Source organism: Falco rusticolus, chromosome 3 (genome assembly GCF_015220075.1).
Source record: "Falco rusticolus isolate bFalRus1 chromosome 3, bFalRus1.pri, whole genome shotgun sequence".
Taxonomy (NCBI): domain Eukaryota; kingdom Metazoa; phylum Chordata; class Aves; order Falconiformes; family Falconidae; genus Falco; species Falco rusticolus.
Genome location: NC_051189.1, coordinates 116927886 through 116946865, shown reverse-complemented (window position 1 = coordinate 116946865; position 18980 = coordinate 116927886). Strand labels below are relative to the sequence as shown.

The window sequence follows — 18980 nt, the reverse complement described above, 5'->3', positions numbered from 1 at the left end:
AATTTTCCTGGTTAGCTTTGAAGCAGGAGATATTAGGCCGTTTCTGTGCTCAGGGTCAGAAGTTGTTTGGTTTTTTGTTTCCAGGTAGTACAGATGAGTTTGAACAGCAGGTGCTTCGGCTGAGGTTCTTGCAGATAGTTCACACTGAGACTAAACCCATAGTTTGTGCCCAGGGTTGGATCATAGCAGTATAGAAAAGAGATTTACCAGTAAAGTAGGATTATTTTTTTGTAGGTAGATACTGAAATCAAGCCCTAATCGGCAGTTCGTGCAAAGCGTGGCACAGGCATGAATCTTTCAGTTGAAATAATTCCATTGTGTTCTGTTCTCTGTGGCCCTCCAGCTTTGGCAATTGATGAATCAACAAGGCAACATGTACATAGCGGAAAAAGTGTTTCATAGCCCTCTCCCCACCTTTACTCGCCTGCCTTTATTCTAGACAGCATCATATTAGCGTGCATGAATCGGAAGCGGTTGCATGACAAAATGTGTAACCTGGCATGAAATCTGTCAGGGGATTAGTAAAAAACCCTCTGTAAATGTTGGGAGACCATTAGATGTATTGGGCGTGAGGTGGGGAAGTAAGGTAACCTGATTTATGTGCCGCTAGTTGGAATATGCAAACAATTCAGTGCTTCTGATTCTGGTTGCAAACGCGTGACAAATGCAGGCGGAGATTAAACAGCGCGCTATGGTGCATCCTGCTGTCCTGAGCAAATGATTTATGAGCAGACAGAATTTATTGTGGAGAACTCATTTCCTGGGGCTTCGATGACAAAGCAACGCAAACCATTTAAGTAATGCATCTGCTTATTGCAGCGGGTTCTTAATTCGTGACTGTCTGTGCCTTCACGATAACAGACCCTCCATCTTCATCCTCTTTGTTGTCGTGGCATCCCTTAACCGGCCAGGGTGAAGCACGTAGGGCGCTTGAGAAACTCTGCAAGCCCTTGGTAGCGCTTGCCCTCCACAAACCCCTTGCTAAGCGAGTTCCCCCTCGCCTTGCTGTATATGTGCAGATTTTTTTTTTTTTTTCTCATGAGCTGAGATACCTCAAACAACTGGAGCCTGGAGCGCTGCAGCCGGGTGCAGGAACACGGTCAGTCCAGCTGTCTGCTCGGAGCTTGGGCTCTGCTTCGGTGCAATGTGGGTGTCTGGGTGCCGGTGGTGACTGGGTGCCGGTGGTGACTGGGTGCTGAAGACCTCTCGTTCTTCCTATTCCACAGCACCTCGTAGTGCTCAAATCAGCTTCATAGTTCCCGGTTTTTGTTTGGATACTTGCATTTTCCAAGTTACAAAGGCTGAGGCAGTTCTGTAACCCAGGCTAACCTGAGCCGTAGCTTTTGTGCAGAGCTACGAAGGGGTACCAAGAGCTGCTTCAGTTATCCCGAAGTCTTGAAGGGCAGCAACGTGGGCTTCGGAGGTGTCCTGCAGATAAATGTTACCTAAGGAAAACCATTGTGCTACTTTGATGAAGTTTGTGCTCTGATGGTAGGAACTCATAAGGGATGTAATACTCAAACTGGAGTCTACAGTTACCTGTGGCAGAGGAGATTATTAAGCCTATGAGCGGGGAACCAGCCCATAATTGCAGCTATAACGGGAAGCCGGTGAGTTGTTCAGTTACTGCAGTGAGAATGATGATGAAAGTCTGGATGGACCTAGTCGGGGAGCAGGGCATTTCAGTAGTGCCATAACTTTCAAATTCATGGTTGGAATTACTGTTTAAACATAGTCATGTGTAGTAGGGAGAAACTCATTACCCGATTTTATGTGGACTATTGCAACAGAGAGCCCCACTACAAAACATTTTCTATGACCAAAGATTTGTTTCACGAGGTTTATGTTTCCTTGCAACAGACGGGGGGGGGGGGACTGACACCCCCTCTGCGGGGGGAGGGTGCGCCCAGGGGTTTTCTGCAGCAGTTCAGTCTCATGAGGTGCTTTGCTACCCTTCTCCAGCAGCTTCGCTCCCCTCCTCCTCCTCCTCCTGCCTGCAGCCCTGCCCTGGTGGGTCTGTCACCTACAACTCCTGAGTTTTCAGTCCTGCACCTACAGCTGGAGGGTTGCCTTGCGCCAATCAGCGCCGTCATCTGACGTGGTAGATAATTATGCCGTAAACTATCCTGACAATATACGTCATTTGTAACCATCTCACTCAACAAAGGCAAAGCTTTTGCCTTGTTCTAACTGTCCTCTGGGTCGCAGTTGCTCTGGGAGGGGAATTTCTGAAAACAACATATTTTCAGATACAAGTTTAGTTCGTTGATCTCAGACTGGCAAACTGCGAGTTTTCCGGACCCGTCGTGTTCTGAAGGTAACGAACACAGAGAAGTGAAGCGGTGCCTATGTTCTGCTTGCAGTGCATCAAGCAGACTTGGGGGAGGAGGTTTCTGCCCTGAACTGAGGGGTATTTTTTTGGCGTCGCTTGACTGCAACTCCACAGAGGCTGGCGATACATATGTGCGCCCGTGTACGTATGTATATATCCGTGTGTGCATTTAAGTGGAGGGGCTGCGATGTGAGCTGTGCTGTTTCAGAGTACTCCTGGACTCCTTCTTGAGCTGATTGCTGTTACAGGGCTTTTGGTCTTGCTTTAGGATCCTCATTAGTTTCCAGTGACTTGCTTTTTGTTGTGTTATCATAAGCTCTCTTTGCATTACAGACCTGCTTGGAGCGGTAGGCATGCATAATATTCCTCTAAACAGAGCAGAAGGCATTTCCCAAAGCATTTCCAATTGAAATTATGTTAAATTGTGTGTGGTGTTCTCTGGCTTTGGAGCAGATGTTACGCTTTCTTCCCTTCTTGTTCCCTTGAAAGCCCCAACCGCAGCCCATTTCCCCGCACCCATTGCTCACGGGTGCTGGGACGTGCCGGCATGCGGGGCAGAAGCAGCGCTGCGCCCGTGAACGCTGCAGAGCTGGGCTGCCTTGCTGCAAACGGTGCGTTGGCTCTCTCAGACCGAACTGAGCATCCTTTGCGTTGCTGGGAGATGCCTTTGAGTTGGCTCCAGCAACAGCTCAGCTAGGCCCAGGGCACGCAGTCGCCCCACGCACCCCTTCGGAGGGGTTACCATCCTGGGGGTTTCCCCAGTCTTTTGACCGTCTGCTTTTCCTTAATAGCAGGATAAAATCTCTCTTCTCCTTAGTGGTAATTACTCCTGGGTTTTTGTTAATCCCGTATTGGCCTATTATACCTGCTGAATAATCTTTGTAAAGATTGCAGGCTTTACCTCTGAGCTGATGGCGAGCGTTTTGCGTGCACAAACATTCAGGATTAGCAGCTGCATGTGCAAAGTGCAGTAGGTATTTTTCCCAGCAACATACGGAACAGAACCATGTGATTTTATTTTACTTGACAGTGTCTTCACTTCGTTCTAAATTAAGTTGGCCGTTGGCCGTTGTTTTCTTTTTCTTTCTTTCTTCTCTTTTCCTGCCCACTGTTCTCAGCAACCTGTGGGACTTCCCTACAAAGAGTAATTTTGATAAAAGTGTGTGTCTTAATTTAGCAATGAGAAAAGCATCGTTTGCCTTTTTAAAAATAATAGCTTTTTAACAGAGAGAGTAGTTGACCCTTGGAGCAGCCTACTGAAGGCAGTGATGGATTCTCCATACCTAAACATTCATAAATTGAGTTTGGATACTCCTTTATGGAGATCTGTAGGAACCAGGAATTGTTTTATCGTCTGTATTAAGGAGGCAGATGGTTAAGATGATTGGAATGATTCTTTATTGTCCAATAATTCTTTAATCAGAAATTCCAGAAAGATTTCCTTAAAGCAGTTGATACTTCTGTCATTATAAGGGAGGGTTTTTTTTTTACTTTAGAACTGTAGCATTGGCTCTCGCTCTTCTGATGAAACCTGGTCCTTTGTGTGCTCTTCATATTATTTCTTTTATTCTTAATTCCTCTTCCTTTTTGCACTGCTGATGGAACAGTTGATGTTAACTCACAAAATGTTTCTCCCTCCTGCTGTAAACAGGTTTTCTAGCTAATATTGGACTTGTTTATCTGCTGGTAGATGCCGTTGCTTTTAGTGGATTTTGGAAGAAACGTAGGGATTCTATTAATTTTTATTTCCAAGCTGTTTTGCCATGTTGGGGGGGTTTATTGTTTGATTGATGCTTTTATGAAGCACCCTGATACAATTTCCAGATCTAATGGCAGAGAGAGACGGTAATTATCGCTGCCAGACGAGCTGGGAGAGGGCACTGGTCGCTAACCTTCACCTACCCAAACGTGTCCGCTCTGACCTCCGCCAAGCAGCCGGTCGCATCCCGGGTTCGTGCGGCTGGAAGCTGCCGAGAAACGGGCTGGCTGCCCGGGGAGCCACATCCCGGGGCTTGGATGGTTGCTGCATTTGTGCAACAGATGGGTGTCCTTCAGGACCCTTTACCACCTTGTGCTGGCCCTTGATCGGGGTTGGCTTCAGAGCAGCACATCGGCGGGGAAATGCTCCTTATCTTCAGCCCGGTCCCCTGAGCCGCCGGGATCCAGTCTGTCCCTGGCAGGAAGGGAAGCAAATTAAATGAAGGCAGGATTACCGTGATCTCTGTATGCATGTGGGATTTGTAGCTTTTGTTAACAACCTTGTTTCATGGTTGCAGCCATGTAAGACCATTCCCTTCTTAATTTTAAGCAGGGCGCTTTCCCTCGAAGCCCCTGTTCTGCATTGCAGTTTATGAAAGTGCCGCGATGTAAATGTTTGCTTAAGTAGACGTGGATGCTGAAGTGCTGTGCTGGGCAGGAATGCACTTAAGCACCTTCTTAATGACAATGAATGGGGGTTTAATTGTCCCCCGTGAACTACCCAGGCATTGTTTTGGTGGAACCCAGATGAAAGTTTTCCGTGTCCCTCTCTGTGACTTTATAAGAGGGCTGCTTAACCGGTCCCTTCTGCTCCTCCTTGAGAGCTGTCGCAGATGAGCTGTGCGCCTTCCAGCACGCCACAACGCCGAGTTTCCCTTGGGGTCTCCATCTGAGGAAAACTGACATCCCCCTGGATCAGACCAGAGCCTGTTTGCTCCTCGGTGTTACTTTTCCAGTGAGTTCTTTCTAGCAGTCGTAAAGCCAGAGGGAATTCTCCTCCTGCGAGCTGCTGCTCCGTGTGTTCTCCTGGTTTCCAACGGGTTGTTAGGGGCTCGGGGGTCCGCTGCGGACCGCCTGGGTCAGCGGGGAGGTTGCAGGGTGGGGTGAGGGGGGTGGGTGATCCAGCAGATGTGGCCAGCTCTCACGTGCTCCGCAGGGATGCTTCTGCTGCAGAGGGAGCAGAGCTGGTGGGGGGGACCCAGGGGGGGTGCTGGGCCCCGTGGCAGCGCAGGCGGCTCACCAGAGCTGCTCTCAGCGCTCCTCGGTGGGATGCTGTGCGTTGGGTTCTCTCCATGCTTGTTATTTTCCTGCTTGAATCAGTCGAACTGTTACCCTGATAGGGTTTCATGCTGCTATAAACGAGCTGTCCTCTGCCAAGGCATCTGTCCCCGTTCCTGACAGCAATCGCTTAGCGTGGCGGGTCGCTTCTCTTTACATGAATCTGAATCTGAAATGGTGCTCACTGGTTTTATCAGGTGAGGAGGTTGTCCCTGTCCCCTTTCTATATCCAGAAAACGGGACTGTGGTGTATGTTCCGTTGCCACCTTCCATCTGCTCTGCAGAGGAGTCCCCTCGCCCCTGCCTTGTCGTACCTGAACGCTTTACGTGTGGGGTTGGGGTTCGAGAAAGCTGCAATGGGACATTTCCAGTTTGCAGGTGGAGTTGATGTGTGGCAAGTTTATCCCTCAGGCTCTTTCTCTTGCTCCCCCCGAGCTTCGCTTTGCGTGTGGTTGAACCTGCTGGTGCCGCCTCTGCTGCACTTCATCACCAGTGTGCAGCTGCCCTCGCCCCCCGGCCGTGACACGCTTCGGGGGCGCCTCAGCCGCCGGGTGCTCCGGCACTCATCCTTCCTGCGCGCGGTGTGCCGAGACCGTGGGACGGTGTGGAGAGGCAGGTCCTGGCCGGCGGCGTGAGCAGCTCCCAGCTGCAGGAGATGGATGCGTTGCAGCAGTTGGCAGCCGGCGCTGAGCGCTGCAGCGGAGGGAGGATGCTGGGCTAAACCCCGGAGGAGCAGAAAGGAGAAGGTACATAACAAGAGCACTGCACCACTTTGGGGCTTTTGCCAAAAAGCAGCAATTAGGCTTCTGTCGCCTTGTGGATGCTGCCACCGATTCCCGAGGGAGAGTGCAGGGAGGGGGGGGAGTTCTGCTGAAAATAAATAAGCACACGGGAAAGGAGCTCGTCTTCGTGCAGAAGCCTTGGAGCACCTCCGGAATGACAGATGGCTGCAGAAACCCTGGCAGACAAGCAGCCCAACACTGTCCTAGCGTGGAGCAGCGTCTTCCAGTAAGTTTAAGAAAATTCCTCCTAGTGACCCGACCGCTGCTTCTGCTCTGTGTGGGTAGGAGGGAAACCAACTTTCGTGTCGTAGCGCTCTGTCGTGTGGAGGGTCCTCTACCATCTATGTTAAGTTCACAGCTGATATTTTCTTTCAAGATCTGGTACCCAAAACCTCCCTATTTTTCCTTCTTTTTAATATACCTGCTCAGCCGCGTGCTGGCGGTGACAACTGCTCCATCAGACCAAGCCGAAGAGTTTGTTGCTCTGAAACACACACACACACAACAAAAGTTTTCCCAGTTACTCTTTGCTCTAGAGCCCTTCCCTCGCCTCCCGCTTGCCTTCCCAGTGCCTCAGGGTTTTAAGAAGGAAAAACGTGTTGTGGTGCAGATGTGTTTATGGAAAGAACAGATACAGAAAGTGGGAAATACAAAATGTATTTTGTATTTTGCGGTGCCCGGAGCTTCCAGCATTGTTAGCTCTTTGGGCTGTACACTTCCCCGAGCGAGACGTGCCACTTAGTAACCAGGCTCCTGCTGAGGTCCTATTTTTCCAGTCCATCACCAAGCTATGCCCGGAGGAGGGATCCTTTTGAAAAGGAAAGGTAGGGCAGAAAGCCTGTTACTGTCTTTAAGCTCTCTCCCAAGTGGTGAGAGGCTGCGGGAATGATACCGAAAAGCTGAGCAAGAAGTCAGGATTTTCTTTTTATTGTTTCCATGGAGACTGAAATTATTACAGTGGTTTCATGCTTGGGTTTCGGCTCCTGAACGGGGTGCCTTTCCCATTCCCGTGCCTTGCAGGGGTGCCCTCTCCCCGGGATCAGCCCTGGATTCAGGCAGCGGCGGGGGCCACTGGGCACGCCTGGCAGCAGAAGCGAGATGGTCTGTGAGGAGGCAGGAGCTTTTGAAGGCAGAAGAGAAGCAAGTTGTGTTTTGGCTGACCAGGCAAACGCAGAAATTGCTCCTGGCTGGCTGCAGAGGCGAGCAGCCGTGCTGCTGCACCGCGGGCGCGTGCCTCCGTGCTCCGCTGAGCCGCGAGCATCGCACGCGTGGGGCTGTACGTCCCACCCGACGTTCTAAGACAAGAAGCAAAGAGCGATTTCCTCACCACTTTACTCCTCCGAGGGCAGAATCTCGATGTTTGTGATGACTTGAGTAAATACCTTGTACTCAGTAGTGGTGTGGGTCTCGTCGGCTTTGGTAGGTGCTCTGCTTCTGCTGAGTTTTGTTGTGGGTTTTTTCTGCTGTATTTAACACAGAGATTTTTCTTATTGCTTTTGCAGTACTTGATCGGTCATAATAATTATTGACAAAGATCAGTATAGGGTTATAAATTCAGACCTGTGCTGTGCACACAATGAAACATCCTCGCGTAACATTTAAGAACAACGGTAATAAATACTAATTTCCACCTCAATTTCTTGATCATAAATATTAATTTCAGTCTCTGAGGCCCAAGGCCTCAGACGTTGCTAACTCGGCGATCCTGACGGACAGGCAGCCGGCGGCAGGGCTGGCCTCTGTCTGTCATATTTCCAGGGACCGGTGGCTCCTCGGGGACACTTTGTCCCCGACTGTCTCGGATGCACAAAGCAGTACGAGGCAGGTAACGCTCAGCTGTCCTCTGCCTTTCTTGGGGGCCATCATCTTCGTTCTGGTAGTGCGTTTCGCTGTCTGTGACATATTTTTAATCACCTTCTGCTTTTATCCAAGTGCCCGGCAAAGCCCTTCTGAGAAAGCAGAGAGGCTGACGTGGATCCCGCTGCCAGCCAGTGCAGCCCCAGGCCAAAACCCCCCTTCCATGCTGAAGACAGACCTCTCCTGCTTAAAAAGATACAGAAAATCTTCCTGTCACAGACACTGTGATCTTGTTAACAAATCTTCTGGATCAGCTGTGGCTTCCTGGGTAGGATGTGCTGCGCTGGGAGGCGATGCCGAGCTCCCCGTTGCACCGAGCAGATTTTGTGGTACCCTGCCCCGGCCATGGGATCTGGATGTGTGGGACAGTGGCCTCTGTCCCCCAGCCAGCACCTTGGCCGTCTGCGACACTTGTTATTTCATGGAAAGTCAAATATGTCATTTACTTCCCTGCAGCGGAGACCTTTGGGCGGTTGTTTTGTTGTTGTTGTGTTGTTGTTTTTTTATCTGTTACTTTTTAATCTGTCATTTTGTTTTATCTAGCCCAGGTTAATTTTATATTCTTGCCTCACTCTGCTTTGCTTTCATTTGTCAGCAAGTTCTTTGTTCTTATTTCCTGAAATGAGCCAGCAGCGCTGTGCCGTAATAGCTGCGCTAGCAACTGCACCTCTCTGTTGCTGGCGGTGTGATGCTGTAGGTCCTGTATGAATGCTAATTTACCACCTCAGATTTAAAATTTTTCATGAGATACCTAGCTCCTGTGAGGGGTTCCTACTGCTGAGATGTTTCTCTATATGTGAATGCATTTGTTTTCAATAAGTATTTCTAGGCAGATTATACCAAGATGATGCTGACAGAACTATTTGACAGCATCCCTTGATATTTCAGCATCTAGTAAAGAACCGAAATCCTGAGGATATTTTGCAGTTTGTTTTCTCTTTAATCTGTTCTCTTTGTTGCTGAGAGCAGGAAATAGATTGTGTAGCTCTTAGCCTTGATAACGTCATGGCAACGTCCATCTTATTTGATCTGAAACCATTAAGTGTTGAAGGAAGACAGAGGGAAAATAACAAAGGGAGGGTGAGCATTGAACCAAATAATTGCATAAATGCCAAACTAAAACCAGTCTCATCCTGTGTGCGAAGTCCTTTTCCCAGGAATTAGTGAGATATATGTTCCAAGTAATGGATTTTACCAAGGGGGGTGGTGGGGGAAAAGATGAGTAAAGCATCCATACGTAAAATAGTGAAAGCCATGGGGTAGGTACCACTTAAAAGACAGCCTTGCTTTTTCAAATTAATGGACCTTGTCAGCTGAAATACAGTATATATTGAAAACCCTGGAGAGCTAAAGATGTTTTTTTTCATATGCACTCTTCCCCTCAACTTCATTTTAAGACCAGTTTTACTTATTTTCATGGGAATGGCAGTCCGGTTTGATGCCTCTCTTTGATAACACGCTAGCCCAGCAGAAGTCAGTGATTTATTTCCAATGGGAAGGGGATCGTCCCCTACACCTGGGCTGCAGGTCCCAGCCTGCCAACCCTTGCTCCGAGTTGTCCCAAGCTCCTGGCACTTGGAGTAGGCTTGGGAAGGTTCTTGGAAGCTGTTCCTCGCCCAGCGCAGCAAAGTCACTACCGAAACCAAACGGCAGCCTTCGTTTTTCAGGGCTTGTTTGGCACAGGTCTGAACAGCTGCCCAAGGAGGTAGAGAAAGGCAAATTGACTGACGGCTCCTTTGCAAAGGGGTTGACTGTACTGGTCAAATATTTAATGCAAATAAATTAAGTACTTAATAGGACGGGCATAGTCTGAATGCAAGGAGTTTAAGTGCAGTGGGACTGCCCGGGTGCAGTCGCATCGGTTGAGGCATGGCTGAAAAGTGCATTTAGCAAAGGGCAAGGCGAGCCAGACGTGCAGTTTTCCTTAAGCAAATCCTGAAAAGTCTGTGCTGCACACAGAATTGCTGGGATACGGATAGCGGGAGAGGAGCCTGGAGGTCTGCGTGAGCCAACAGCACAGTTGATTCCTTACCGCGGGTTTTGTGGGATGCGCAGGTTTGTAGCCACGATGGAAGATGATGCTACAAAGCCTGACTGGTTGAATGCTAAATTTACGCTGCGCTAGCTGCAGTCACGCATTTGGCTCTAGTGTGGCTTTCTCTCTGAGAGGTGCAGGAGAATTCACCTGCAAAATACCAAATCCTCACCCACCTGAGTGACGTTTTCTTGCCGCGGTAAAAGAAACGTGTGCTGCGTGGCGCAGAGCGTGCTGCTGGAAAAGGTGCTGTGCCGGGCTGGGGAATGGCAACCCAACAACAGCCGGGGCTGGAGGCTGCTTTGGAGTCACTCCTTCCCCCTGGAAATAAATCACTGACATCTAGCAGTGAATGGAGCACTGAGCCCTTCTTTTCCTTAATGTCTCTGAGAAGCAAAGCCATCGGGAATTTGCAGGAATCACCCAGCCCAGGGGCTAAGGGGGAGGGGGAAACGTGGCGGAGCAGCTTGTGGGAACACCGTGCTGCATGATTGATGGTGATTTCTTATTGCAGTTTCCTGCTTTTTCAACTTCACCACCCCATCTGGGATTGTGCTGTCACCAAATTACCCGGAAGAATACGGAAGCAGCTTGCACTGCGTTTGGTTAATTATAGCTAAACCCGAGAGCCGCATTCACTTGGCTTTCAATGATTTTGACGTGGAGCCCCAGTTTGATTTCCTAGCCGTGAAGGACGGTGGCACTGCTGAATCTCCAGTGCTGGGGACCTTCTCGGGAAACCAGATCCCCTCCTCCCTGACCAGCAGCGGTCACGTAGCCAGACTGGAGTTCCAGACCGACCACTCCATGGAGAAGAGGGGCTTCAACATAACCTTCACCAGTAAGTGCCCAATCCTTCTTTCTGCTTTTCGTTTCAAACTCTGATTTCTTGTTGGAGACTAGCAGGCAAGAGCTTGATCCTGCTAAAACCATTGCTGTTCCAGAGTAAGCCTGAAAATTAGGGATCGCTTTGGATTTGCAGTTGGGAAATCGAGGATTGGTGTCGAGCTTAGAGCTGGTTGCACAGGTTCTTCCTGGCTGTGAGTTTGTGTTGGCCGGTGGGGGTGAGGGAAACCAGTTTGGCCCTGGTTTATCTGTCCACGGAGCAGCCCGGGATCTCCCGTCAGCCCGCAGCTCGCTGTGTGGTGGGGGTTTAACCCCATTCTGGAGGTGCGGACAGCTCGGTGCACATCAGGAAGAGCTCTTAGGTCTTGGATGGTTGGGTTCGTCAGGCAGCACTGTCTTTGTCAGCGGACACGTGAAAGCATGCAAGGCTTGCAAGATAAAGGAAAATACGTAGCAATGTCTTACAATCGAAAGCCTTGAAAGCCCTGCAGATAGTTTTGGGCCTCACGTTAAGTCCAGTCTTCAAATCTCAAATGAATGCTACGGTAATTTTATCCTCGTATTGTCCTATAATTTTCTAAAGAGCGTTATTAAACCTATTCAGCAGAACTGATAAATGACTTTGTTGTAATAGCCTTTAGTGGCACAGCTAAATTAATAGCCTTTCTAGCTATGATTGCAAATCCTCTATTTAAAACTAAAACTAACTAAATAAATAAAAATAAACTGGAGGTCTTATGGAATCGCTTGCCACACTACCGCAGGCTGGAGGCTCATCCGATGGAGTAGCTCGGGTATGGTGGCATCACATAGCCGGGACCGAGACACCTCGTCCAGAAACGCGGGTGCTCTCCGCCAGCACGCAGCTCCCAGCCCTGACCCACCTGCGTTGGGAGTTGCGGCCGTCCCCTGTAGGAAGACACTTTTAAAAGCAGATTTTTGTTGTTGTAAATGGCTCTTTACGTATGCGTGAGTTAATCTGTTCTGACTGCTTGAACTACCAAAAGGGAGCTCCCGAGTCTCTCGGAGACCTTGCCATCCCTCCCTTCAGTTTAGGGATGAGAGAGGAGACGATGTAGCGCTGCCAGGGATGGATACGGAGCATGAGGAACAGATGCAGCCTGTGTTTTCCCCCTCAGCAGTGCACATAACAAGATATTATAAGAGTAACAACGCTTTGTCAGAAATCCAGAACTCGTATGAATTTGGTCAGGTGCATTAAAGATACTAAAAGCATGTGTGTGTAATTAATCTGGAGGCTTTAATCATTAATACACTGCTCATCTCTGAAGACCACCTCCCAGCAGATGAAGATACAGCACATAATTATGCACTTAATGGGGAGTTAAGGCTATAGGCTTGCTTTCTGGTTGTTGGCCAGCCTGGTTTCTAGCTGCTGGCAAAGGGCAGGGCTTTAAACAGCCGTGGGGCTGCAAGTCCACGTGCGGCTTTGCAACACCTAGAAAGGCAATTGCTGCGAGTCCTTTGTTTCGTCCTAGGAACGATGACAAGCGAGGTCAGGGGCTACGTGGCAGTCGGTCAGAGAGCGTGCTGAGAGGACCCTTACTTTTAACTGCAGAGCCTTAAAGCTTTCATTTTGTCTCATTAATGGTTAATTTACGTTCCCTCTATGCAGATGCATGCACTGCGGAATCTTTAGAAATCTTCCTCCGTTATGAGTATTTGTGTGTTTTCATGCTTGAGAGATGGTTAAGGAGATCATTTTGTTCTGCAGGCTCATTTCTGGCCCCTGTTCCTGCTTCATCTCAGCACCCCCTGGATGCAAACGGTTTTAATCTCATCTTTTAATCCCTGTAATTCCTCTGTCAGGTTGCAAATGAGCACTTGCAGTAGGGGGAGGGAACAGAAAAACCTCAGTGACTTCAGCCAGCTGGGAAGCCGAGTGGTGGGGACACATACCTGGTGCCTTAGCCGTTTAGAGAAGCGGTGGCGACGGGACTTCTGCCACAGGTGGCTCGTCCGTGTGGGGGACAGTAGCCTTGCTGGGCCAGGTTCAAGCCCAGGCTGTTTAGTCTTCCCGGTGAGGAAGGTCCAGGGGCGAGAATAAGTGCTGCCTACACAGAAAACCCACGAAAATATTAATTCCCAAGTTTGTGGTCCAACGTATTTAATTCTGAATTGGACAGAGGAGGGGGAAACAAGTTACTCACTGTTCTCTTTTCGTTCCTTCTTAGCCTTCAGGCATAACGAGTGCCCTGATCCTGGCGTGCCGGTGAACGGGAAGCGCTTTGGGGACAGCCTGCAGCTCGGCAGCTCGGTGTCCTTCCTGTGCGACGAGGGCTTCATTCGGACCCACGGCTCAGAAACCATCACCTGCATCCTGAAGGAAGGCAATGTGGTCTGGAACAATGCAGTGCTCAGATGTGAAGGTACCGTTTGACCGTCTTTCCTACTAGTCTGCACGGGCAGCCTGGAGGGAGGGCGAGCCCCTGGTGTTTGCAGCCTTTTGGGAAAAAGGATAAGAGTCCTGTTTAGGTTCCAGTCAGATAACCCGTAGCGATGGTGTATGGCGTTGGCTCTGTAGGAAGCCTTTTGCCATCATATGGGCGGAGGCATTTGTTGCTTAGAGCCAAAGGACTGTTGGACTTCAGTTCTTACCCTCAGCTTCTCCATTACGGCTTTTACAAATCGCTGGAAGGTGTCATCTGCACAGAAGAGTTTGCTTAGGGGAAGGTACCAGTCCAGTCATCACTGAGCACTGAACTTGGTTTGTTTCCTATTTTTGTGTGAAACGAACACTGGGGATTATTTTCATTAGCCGAGTTCTGGTTGCAACAGGTATTTTTTTCTAATGACAATAATAAAAGGCTTTGATTGACTGATGACTAAAAGCTTCCCTGCTACTCTTGTCACAAAGGGAATTAAAGAACAGAGGATGGAAGGTACAGGGCGATATTTCTTCTCTCCTGATTTTTGATACATGTAAAATCTGTAGAATTATGAAGGAGGCAAAAGGTACAGATCTTTGCTGTGAAAAGCGAACTCGCAGCTGCAAACGTTGGTACACGTACACGTACCGTCGGCATGTCTTTGTCAGCGTGGTGCATCAGTCATGTCTCATGGACGCTGGCAGTCGAGAGCCAGAAATTTGGCATTTACATCCCTTTGCCACGACGGCTGTGATAGCCCACCCAGCAATCTGGGGGGTGGGCTGAACGAAAGGCTTTGACACAGATTTCAGAGCTTTTTTTCCTAACCCTTTAAAGCTTCTACTGTGGAAAAAAAGAAGTGAAGAAGGAGCTCATTAGAAGTGAAAAGTCTCCCTTTGCCCTCTGTTCTCAGGAAAGCGATGCCCTGCACTGGTATTTACAGCAATTGGAATAATAAGTACTGTGCTATTGAGAAATAGTACTGGAATAGTGAGAAATAATGTCAGTAGTTGGTCATGCATTGTTCAAGCGGATGAGCAGCAGCAATCGCGCAATCTAGTCCTTTGTCTTTCAGACTAGAAGAGGAAGGTATCAGTTGTGCTCAATAACTTTTATATAGTAAGCTGGGCTTTTTAGTGCTCTTGTATAATTTTTCTTTTGGAAGCAGCTGACAATAAGATGTCTGTAGGTTTGACGATTCAAGGTTTCCATTACTTTCACAAGCACGAGCCTTTAAGTTTATGTATTTTTAAGCGTAGAAGGGAAACATATATGAGCTAATACACTTTTAATCAACTCTTAGCTTCGGAAGCTTTGATAACCTTACACCATTAACTTGGGCTTTTTTCCTCTGTGATCACAGTGGTGATTTCTTTGACTCACCCTTCAGTATGCACTCAGTTAAGTGTACGTTTTAATTAGCCTTTTTAAACAAGGAGGAAGTATATAGATCTAAAGTACTGTGCAGTGCTTGGAAAAATTAATGGGAAAGAAGGAGACCTAAAAGAAGAGTTGAAAGACTGATAGAAGTCCTGGCAGGAAATTCTGTAGTTTTGGGGTAGAAAGGAGCTTCTTGTTCAAAAATAATTGGTTTGGATCCAGTTGAGATCAATTGACTTTCATCTGGCATCCTTCAGATGAGCAGCGAGGGGGTTTAGGCTCAGACGTACGTAGGTGACCCGCACCGGTGGCTTAGCAGGACATGAAGAAGCACCTGGGTGATGAATCCTGCAAAGTGCTGAGCAGGGGGAGCGCAAACTCACAGAAGCAGACGCACTTTTCCATCCAATTTCATTTTTTAGAGGACAATACACTGCAGTTATTTAGGGTTATAGGATTTTATACCTCTGGTCCATCAGATCTAGTATCCTTTTTCCAGAAAAGATAATAATATGCCTTCAGCTTCTGCTGGTGGCACAAGGGACCACAATGTGGAATAAACGCCATAGTCTTGTGATGTCCCTGGTGGTAGAAAAGACATGACTCAATTACCACAGATATGAAAGATTTTCTGCTACCTGCCGCTACTGAAATGCAAACTGACCTTGCAGTTTTCTCTGCTTTTATATCTAATAATTATTATTATACCTTGTCCCCTTAGAGCCACTGCACAAGGTCAGGCTACTGACTCCCACAGAGACAGCAGCAGGCTGCTACGTCCTCAGTTTAAGCTGAAAAGGCCATTTCTCACCAGCTGGTGTTGTTCTTCCATCTGGTTCTGTATATCTGTATATATACAGAATTATACACAGCTGTATATATACATATAGAGAAGCGGTGATGATGTGACTTCTGCCACGGGCTGACTCGTCGGTGGGGGGACAGCAGCTTTGCTGGGCCAGGTTCAAGCCCATGCTCTTTATCTTCCCTGTGAGGAAGGTCTAGGGGTGAGAATAAGTGCTGTCTAAATAGAATGGTAAATAAATATAAATATATATATATTTATAAATCTGTATATATACAGTTACACACACCTGTATAACACGCGAGAAACAAAAGTGCATGAGAGCTCTTGCCTGGCGGGCCAGTGCTGCCTGGCGGGGGGGTATGTCCCACCGTGCCGCTGCTTGCCATGATGCTCTTCGCCTGAACTGTGCCATTCTGCTTGTCCCCAGCGCCCTGCGGGGGCCACCTGACAGCGCCCAGCGGAACCATCCTGTCCCCCGGCTGGCCTGGCTTCTACAAGGACTCGCTGAGCTGCGCGTGGGTCATAGAAGCCCAGCCGGGCTACCCCATCAAGATCACGTTTGACAGGTGCTCACCCTGGGCTTCTCAAAAGGTTCTGGTTTGGGGTTGTTTGCGGTGGTTCCAGCAGCGTTGGGTTGTGGCCACCCCCGGAGGAAAAGGGTACGAGCTGCTCAGTTGTGTTTGCCAGCGAGGAGCTCTCCTTCTTTTTGTTTATTTATTTTTTTTAATTGACTCCTGGCAAGGCATTACAATTCACCTAACATTCGAGAAGAAATCATGGAAAACAGTCTTTTTTTTTTTTTTTTTTTCTTTCCCCTTCTTCTCTTGACTAACGCCTGCTAATTAGCAGGGCTGTTTTAGGCAGGCATGGGAGATGTTTTGGGGGGCTGCGCTCCCCCATGCTCAGCCTGCCAGGGAGCAGCACCAGGGAGGATCTGGCCCTGGGTCTGGCTGTCGGAGCAGGGCTGTGCTTTCCCCGAGCCTGGGGCTGTGTCCGAGAGCTGAGCTGAGTGTTCAAGCAGTGGAAGATGCTTGTTGCTGCAAAGACTTTTTGGTGTCAGCAGATGAAGCGGGTGAAGGATCAGAAAGAAACAGAAGCACGTAGGGGGGGATGCCATGTTCTCAGTACGATGCTCAGGCAGTAGAAGCAGAACCCGCGTGTTGCCCGGTGGCCTGTGCTGCCTCCTGGGTGTTAGAGCATGCTCAGCACCGCGACGAAGCAGAATTAGCACTGCTGTTTTTTCACAGACATATTCTTGCGTCCCTTTCAGATTTAAGACGGAGGTGAATTACGACACCCTGGAGGTGCGAGATGGCCGGTCTTACTCCTCCCCGCTGATAGGTGTCTATGATGGGACTCAGGTGCCCCAGTTCCTCATCAGCACCAGCAACTACCTCTACCTCCTCTTCACCACTGACAAAAGCCACTCGGACATAGGCTTTCAGATCCGATATGAAAGTAAGTGCAAGTCACCAATGTCATTACGCGCTCTCCGGCATGCGGTGCCCTCGCTCAGGGGTCTCACCCTTCCCTTTGCCAGCGACCGGGGGGCGTGAAGCTGCTGCCAGGGAAGTAGCAGGTTCTGGTTTCTGACCCTTCTCGGTTATAATCGAGATTTTAGGTTTTATTTTAGCATCTACAGACTATTGCTGATTTTAGGAAGCGGAGTTGTGTCCCCCTGTCCGTTTCACCCTCTGCCTTTGGGGATGACCAGTACGGCTTTGCCTGCGCTCAGAGGGGGAGCAGAGCTTTCCCCCAGGCTCGTGGCTGCACCCGCAGCAGCCTCCCAGTGCTCTGACACGGGTGGGTTTGTTTGCCATAGCTGTGAAGCTCCAGTCGGACCATTGCTTGGATCCGGGCATCCCGGTGAACGGCCAGCGTCATGGGAATGATTTCTACGTGGGAGCACTGGTGACGTTCAGCTGTGATTCAGGCTACACCCTGAGTGACAGAGAAGCCCTGGAGTGTGAGCCGAACTTCCAGTGGAGCCGGCCGCTGCCCAGCTGCGAGGGTGAGAAGTGCAGGTTGCAGCTGCAGGAGGTGGCAGACGCTTCGTTTGCACGTCTGCTGCAAAAGCAAAGCTGCAATTGTAAAGCTGGCGATGCCGCTTGATCTGTGCATTTTGTTTGGCTTTGATGGGTTGGGCTTTGTTTTGACTTTCAGAAGAACTGATGTTCTTCCAGCTGCTGATAGGGTTTGAATTATTTAATTCTAATTCTTTCTTTTTTTTTTTTCTTTTTTTTTTTTTTTTTATTTCCTCACCCAGCCCTATGTGGAGGTTACATTCATGGTTCCAGTGGTACCATCTTATCCCCAGGCTTCCCTGATTTTTATCCAAATAACTTGAACTGCACGTGGACAATAGAAACATCACATGGGAAAGGTGAGAAACCTTTAGCTTGGAGTGGGTTTAGAGATGGACTGAGGGATGGTGGTCAGTGGGAGACAAGCACTCCCCGTGTGCACCAGGAGCTCGTCTGTCCGTGATGACGGGTACCCACGTGCTTGGCCAGTTGCCGTCCTTGCTGCCACCCAAACATTGCCTCTGGACATGATGCAGAGAGTTTTTTGGTGTTACATCTCTTAATCGTTTTACAGTGGAGAGGATTAAGAGGGAAAGGTGGTCCTGTCACCCCCCAGATCTGCGAGCCTGTGCTGGGTGTTATTTTCTGTTTCAGACCTTTAAGCGTTATCCTCTGGGAAGGTGGTTGGGTACCTGGCATTGCCACTAGTGTCACCCAGGGGAAAGGGGAGCTGCCACCAACACACTGCAGTAGCGTTTAGTACTTGATAGTACTTTCTGCCTTATTTTTCTCTGCGGTGCTGGATCACTATCTCTGTAACATTTTACCGACAGCGAAGTGGAAGCGCATAGTAAATCATTTCCAGACACAGGACAGAACTCGGGCTCTTGGTTCCCAGCTCTGTCCTATTTCTTCATCTCTCGTTTCCCCGCTAGCCTGGGGTATTGCCAGCACAGAGGCAAAGTGCAGACCTGTTCAGCCCAATCTCCTGCGCACACAGGCCAACCTTGTGTCTTGGGGGAAAATTTGAAGCAAATGTATCATTTGCAATTAGAGAGCAAGTTGTATGCACGAGGGCAGGAGGTAATTTCACCTGATCCAGTCTGTATCTGCCTGAGGTAAGCACAAAGGGTATAAATCCTTTATGTAACTTTATATAACGGTCTCGTCGTAGCGGATACGAGCATGACTGGAGCCATCATCAGCCAATTTTGCAAATACCATTTGTATTACAGCGAATAAACTTGTCAATGAACTGCACAGTGCATTAAGGGAACCATCGCATGCTGTGAAAAGTATTCTGTTGAGTAGCAGCAATCCACTCTTCATTAATCCACTGTGCCTCGGATGCAGCTCTCTGACGAGACACCGCATTATCCTGTAGCCAAGCTGAGCACCACGCAGCAAACAGGCACGCTTTTAGATGAGAAAGTGCAACTCTGATGGCCTGTGGGCTTTTATGCCAGCATCAGAAGAAAGTCTTCTAAGCA

The 18980-nt window shown here is 48.9% G+C and overlaps 1 protein-coding gene across 1 annotated transcript in view; it reads left to right on the top strand.

Annotated features, from left to right (window-relative positions):
• CSMD2 (CUB and Sushi multiple domains 2) overlaps positions 1–18980 on the top strand; it is a 305276-nt gene that overhangs the window by 172406 nt on the left and 113890 nt on the right. Inside the window, exons 14-19 of the mRNA XM_037381617.1 lie at positions 10557–10883; positions 13084–13278; positions 15894–16032; positions 16737–16924; positions 17289–17477; positions 17733–17849. Of these exons, the coding sequence (XP_037237514.1) occupies positions 10557–10883; positions 13084–13278; positions 15894–16032; positions 16737–16924; positions 17289–17477; positions 17733–17849 (1155 nt within the window). The remainder of the gene's footprint in view (positions 1–10556; positions 10884–13083; positions 13279–15893; positions 16033–16736; positions 16925–17288; positions 17478–17732; positions 17850–18980) is intronic.